The sequence below is a fragment of the Helianthus annuus genome, chromosome 6 (assembly GCF_002127325.2).
Source record: "Helianthus annuus cultivar XRQ/B chromosome 6, HanXRQr2.0-SUNRISE, whole genome shotgun sequence".
Classification (NCBI taxonomy): domain Eukaryota; kingdom Viridiplantae; phylum Streptophyta; class Magnoliopsida; order Asterales; family Asteraceae; genus Helianthus; species Helianthus annuus.
The window spans coordinates 76,697,314-76,703,882 of record NC_035438.2 but is presented as its reverse complement, the minus strand read 5'-3'; the positions used below and the strand labels follow the sequence as shown (position 1 = coordinate 76,703,882).

Genomic DNA, 6,569 nt, shown 5'->3' with positions numbered 1-6,569 from the left:
CACCACTGAGCAACTGTCTCAGGCTGCGCAGCATGAATGACAAGTGGGACATACACACCGGTGAATCCGACCCGACACATCAAGAGGGTGATAGTTTGTCGGTATTTAACAATTTACCAAAAAATCATGAGTCGTACAAGTCACGGGCTCGCACAACATATAACTCGTCGACTGAGCATGATTATAGCCTGGTTATCCAAATGATTCAAAACTCCGCCACTTTGATGACCTACTCGGTGAATACCTTCACCTCCATATTACTAAATTTTGGAAATATGTGACACTTCTAAAATTATTGGTGTTTCTTATGTCGCCGTTAGACTCCGTTAGACTCTAAATGTTCCCTTTTTCACTAAAAACCGAGCAAAAGCATGGATAAATATCTTACCACATGGTTTCATCACCACTTGCTCAAAAATTCCTTTACAAATATTTCCCAACTATTAAAACCGCTAAACTCATGCCTGAAATTTATTCTTTCACTCAAGATGATGGTGAATTTTTGTATGAAACTTGGTAACGTTTCAAGGTATTCCTTAGAAAATGTCCACATCATGGATTAGAGGTATAGCATGAAGTCTCCATCTTTCATATTGGGTGTAACCACACACGCATCAAGTCCTAGATTCCAATTCTGGAGGAATCTTGGGAAATATATGCCTAGTAAAAGTGTTCACTTAAATTGAATAAATAGCCCAAACTAGCTTCCAATGGCACACTCCACAAAGTGCTAAAGCTAAATCCCCTAATGCTTACAAAGTTGATAAAACTACCTTACTTAAAGCTCAAATAAAGGCCATAACCTCTAAATATAAAAAGCTTGAAGCACGTAAGTTAGGCGCAGTGGTTGGCTTCTAATGGATGCGGAGAACTGCATGAAAACTAGAGTTGTACAATTCTGGGCAACTCTCATTGGGTGGTAAGTGCTGATAATATCAGCTTGAGCATAAAGAAGGCAACAACCAAACTGAAGTAACTAATTTTGTAAACAATTTCCCTCGATGCCAAGGCCTTTATAGCACACATACAATTAATGCTGAATGGAGAAGCCACCTAAATTTTAGCCGGAAGGAGTCTAGTGGAAACAATCAACAACCATCTGGTTTAAACCAAAGAAATAACTTCCAACAACTAAGAAAAAAGCAATAATTTGCTCCTCTTCAACAATACCAAGGCGGAGCTCACCAAACGAAGGGTCTCGATTGGAGGACAAGGTCACCCGTCTCTTTGTAGAAGCTTATAAAAGGTATGAAGAACAATTTCAACATATCGAAGCATAATAGAATATTCAAAAAAACAGCTTTTCAAGCCATAGATAAAAAAATTGGGCAAATTGCAAAGATGCTCTCTAAACGACCCAAGGAGCTCTCCCAAGCAACACTAAAACCAACCCAAAAGCCCAGGCACATGCAATCACCCTTGGAGCAGAAAAGTAGGACCTGAAAAACAGCCTACACTACTACTTGTCATCCAAACCACTCGCGAAAAAACTCAAACATCCCCTTCCACACCTAAACTTTACAACTCAAACATCCCCTTCCACACCTGAACCTGACAACTCAGCCACCCATGTAACCTTAGAAGAACTCACAAAGAAACCTTGAGTTCCCTACCTAGGCCACTTAATCAAACAAAAGACTAAAGAATAGTTTGGAAAATTCATAAACCTACTCAAACAACTCCATGTAAACCTTCCATTTTTCGATGTTCTAACCCAAATGCCAAAATATTCAAAATGCATGAAAGATTTATTGTTAAACAAGAAAAGGTTCAAACAATTGCATCAGGTTGGTTTGGGAGAAGAATGTTCAGCTGTTCTCCTCAACAAAATCCCTAAAAAAACAACTAGATCCAGGTGGCTTCACGGTAAGCAATGCACTAGCCGACCTATGTGCAAGTATCAGTCTTATACATGCCTTGATATTCATAGGATTGGGTATTGGAGAACCACTCCCAACCAAGATTACCATTTAATTAGTTGAACGTTCGTTTAAGTATCCAAGAGGAATAGCTGAGAATTTGTAGGTGTGAATTTGTGTTTCCAGCTGATTTTTTAATATTAGACATGGAGGAGGACAAAGAAGTACCACTCATCATGGGAAGACCTTTTCTAGCCACATCGAGGGCAATGGCCGGCATGAGTGATGAGAAGCTTACCTTGAGGGTAGGAGAAAAAGAAATTAAGTTTGGTGCAGGACAACTTGTGGAAGTGAGAGTCCTCGGGACCCCATAGGACCGATAATGTATACAATACACCACTCTTGATTGAGACGGAAGCATAATCAAAGAAGAAAGAAGAAGTAGATAACTCGTTTCATTATAACCAACACAAATTAAAATATACCGAAAGAGTGTACATCTACTTCGCTCTCTACAACCTGGATACACAGTACTAGACATTAAGTCTCACATAGCTCTCACGGAAATGCTTACATTCTGAATGCTTCACTCTTTAGATCTACGTCGCTGGCGTTACACCTAGAGAATTTTAGTGCTGTAAATTTCATAACAGAAAATAAATGTCTAAGGACTCTTTGTTAGTGCCAAAACATTATATCAGAGGTAGCTAGGTGAGGATGCCGGAACTTTTGTTGCGGCGTGTAGGGGGTTTATGCTCAAATCATGCATTCTAAGGCCGTCTATGCACAAACTACCCACGTGTAAATATTTTGAGATTGTGGGTCCACGTGTTGTGTGTCGACGCACGTCTCTTTCAATGTTGTGATCATTGTCGCATAAATATTGTGGTTATCTCTAGGAATCTGAAAGTGAATGTTCATTTTAGAGCAAATTTTGGTCATATGTTCCATTTTGGCACCGTTGTAAAAGGTTAATATTTATTTTCCAGATTTCTTTTAAGTCAGCTTGTGGAATCGTTGTAATTGACTTTCTAAAGCCGTTTAGATTGTGTTGTAATTGATAGGAATTGATTTTGGCGAGTTACCTTTTACCGCTATTAGTGAACCACTATAATTCAGATAATCTTGGCGGCTTCATTTTCTTTTTAGAGTGGTTTGTGAAGCGTAATAATTTGTAGGGATTAATTTTGGCGGGTTATATTTTATAGTGGTTGGTGAACCGCTAAAACTGAGATAATCTGACGGATTTATTCTCTTTTTAAGCGGTTTTGGACCGCTTAAAAAAGTCATTTTTTACAGCGAAGTAATTTACTGTGGTTCCATAACCGCTGTATCAAATGTAGTTAATCGTTTTAAAAAGTTTTTTTTTTTTTTTTTTTTTTTTTTTGTACTAGTGAATCCATTTGGTGTATTATAGTTGTGAGAGAAAGATTATATAGTAAAGAGCAACGTTTAGTGACTTTAAAAATTTAAGGACATGCACAAACAATCGAGTAATCTTCGGTTGATACTGTTAGATTTCAAACCCAAAGCATATTGCCTCCTGAAGATGTCACCAGGGATAAAGTATGGTCCGAAAATTTCATGGGACATGCTGATCAAATAGATTTAAACATAGAGTAGTTAAATATTGTATAAACACAAGCAAATGTAGACTAGTATAGTAATATCTATAATGAGGGTTCTCACATAACTTAAGATTACAAGTATATTGATCATGGATCAATGTTTATTTCATTTATGACACACTAATACATACATATGCATCCATAGATAAAACACTACTTATTTATTTAACCATTTGCGAGTGAGCAGACGCTTTGATGTCGCGAAGGGATTCTTCAAGATCATCGCAAAGCTTGTGAGGGTCCGGTATGGTTTCTTCATCAGCTGATATGACAAAGATTACTTTGTCCGTGTAACTCACCACATGAATCATGAGTGCCTTGAATGAATTAGGAAATTTGATTAGAAATTGAATTTGGAGTTTGCCCATATTAGCTACACTACACACATATAACTGTTAATATAATGAAACTTACATTTGGTTGGCCATAACAACTGGGAGCAATGTATTCTACTTCATGTCCAAAAAAAGTGATTTTTTCTTGTGGTCCAGGAACATTAGAGAACCACAGTGTTGTGTTGTAGAAAACTTTGTGATTCAATTTACCTGCAGCCTGCTTTTCATTTTTTGTTAATATACCATTTAAACTAAGACATCTGGAATATAATCTTGGAAGAATTTTATTATTTAGTACACTTTTTAAACAATTATATTTATTGATTAGAGACATAAATTGATGAAACCTAATGAAACTAGAAAAAACCTCTAGAAAGACTTTTGGAACCGATTAGTTCATTATACAGTTGGCCAACTTAATTTTTCACCTAAAACAAGATTAGATCAATTTAGTTAATTTGAAAAAGGTTTTTAGGTTTTGCATTTAGTATATATAAAAATAAAATCGATGATGAAAGTGTAAAAGAGCAAAACTATATTAATCTTCATGATTCTTCAAATGTGTAGTTTATAAATTTTGTTTTATGTCTCCAATTAATTAGATAATGTAGTCAAGATAAATATAAATGTTAAACTGAGACTGATGTTTTATAAAATCAGTAAAAGTCAGAAGTTGAAAACAAAAAACTCTCTCTGTTGGAATATAATAGGCATTCAATTAAGGATGATCAAATCAATTTTCAAAAGTATGCATGTGATCAAAGGTCATAGAAAATATATATAATACCTTTATGCCAAACAACATTATGAATAACTTAGTAAAGAAGTAAGTGAACAAAGGCTCCAAAGAAGCCTTCTTCTGTTTTACTATGGAATTCGCATCTCGAACGTAATCTAATGGATCTTTTTTGAATCGGATGTCGAATGGAAGTAATGAATAGCCTATCTTGTTTCCCCATGTTCCAAATGCATCTGTATCAGTGAAATCCTAATAACACAAACAATTGATCAGGAATTGTTTAAAGATTGAGCTCCTATAACTGTTAGAAATGAGCCGCCAGGACACATGCATGGCTGCATACTCACATTGATCCTCGTAGCGGCTCGAAGGTTGAAGAAAAAGGTTGCACGAAAGCGCATATTATCGGGAACATCAGCTCTTTTATCATCTGTTTCACCTGTGATATCATAGTTAAAAATGAATCTTGAAGAAAGGGCTACACATACGAAGATGTTGGAGGTTTCATATGGAAAAACTTACTATATCTCCCACGTAGGTAGCGATAGAATCCAGCATGTGTGACTCCAAGTACTACATCGTTCAACGTCTACCAAAATATATACCAAAACATGTGAAAAATCGTTATACGCTATCAGGCGTAGAAAGAAAATCCAAAAGTGATTATTTTTCGTTTATTATCATGTCTAGAAAAAATAACTTACCACATTCATTGCTCTTTTAACCAACTAAATGTCATCAAGGCTTACACTTCTAACAATGAATCGTCTAGCCCAATGTTCTACACCTTTTGAGCCTTTCATTGGTGTTTTTGTGTCTTGTAGGAACAGTGCAGTCAACACAAACATCAAAAGAGCAACAAAAGAGTTCCGAAGGACACCAAGTCTTGACCAAATGCTAGCAACTTTAGCCACACCCGACTTGTTATTATTCCCTGGAAGGGTCGGTAGAGCCTCCGGATCGGAGACTTTACGTGTACAAGCAAGTAGGAGATTCATCAAGGACATTCCATCACCAAGGGAGTGATGGAAACGGAAGACACACGTGCCTTCAGCGCTTCTGATGTCTTAATATTTAGGATATGGAGATCCCACAAGGGTTTCGTGTTTTCAATATGTAATCTACTAAGGTTGGAGATGTAATCTTCGACGAACTTTTCGGGTGATTCGATTTTAGGATTAAGTTCCGGTATAATTACGTGGCCATCTATGTTTACATTTGTTGGAATCCATTTCATGCTCCCATTTTCCTAATCCATGTTTTTCCATAAAACATATCATATCATTCAAAAATCATATTTTCCACGAAAATATAATTTTATATAATTCAAAGGCATATTTTATACAAAAACGTATACTTATCCTTTATAACGACGTGTTCTTCCCGCAAAACAGTATATAAAACAGTAAAAAGTAAAAGAGGGGTTCTCGTGACACTCACCTTTGGGTGCGTTTTTATTACCGCAATCCCGCATATTGAATCTACATATCCTAATTTTAAGAGGAATGATTTAATAACCAATTGTCCTACAAACAACTAAGTTTCTCCCATACTTAGAATTTTTCACATAACATTGAGATTTTCTCGAAAAATCTTTATTATGATTATGTTGGTATATATATATATATATATATATATATATATATATATATATATGAAGATTTTTGCTATTTGAATGATTTTATTGGTGACCTTTTAAATGTTATACCCGTTATTACGTCCACTCATATACAACATATCTACGATTTGTGCTTCGTAATATGTTTGCACAAGTACAGACATATTCGACATATATCACAATTCACGTGTTCGATCATTTCATGCATTTTAACATTCTCAAGCACTTAAACACCAAATAACTCATCAAGTTAACCTAGGCATCATTTTCATGCTCAACAAAATTTACACACATAACATGACTTTTGACTTAGTTTACCGTTTCCATCGCACAAACGCATAAACATAGTATTAATTCATATCATGATGTATTCAATTAAAATATCATATT

General features: G+C 35.6%; 1 protein-coding gene and 1 non-coding gene across 2 annotated transcripts; both read right to left on the bottom strand.

The window, feature by feature from the left end:
• Positions 1–454: 454 nt before the first annotated feature.
• Positions 455–561, bottom strand: LOC118480065. Its single transcript, XR_004861704.1, has one exon. It is a non-coding gene; the product is annotated as a small nucleolar RNA R71 (small nucleolar RNA).
• Positions 562–3,548: 2,987 nt separating this feature from the next.
• On the bottom strand, positions 3,549–6,343 carry LOC110864135 (O-acyltransferase WSD1). The gene is given in 9 exon segments (XM_035974189.1): positions 3,549–3,804; positions 3,902–4,039; positions 4,610–4,794; positions 4,878–5,026; positions 5,080–5,150; positions 5,266–5,616; positions 5,619–5,810; positions 6,002–6,087; positions 6,280–6,343. Coding segments are annotated over 9 exon segments (1,392 nt in total). The 3' UTR covers positions 3,549–3,648.
• Positions 6,344–6,569: the final 226 nt, after the last annotated feature.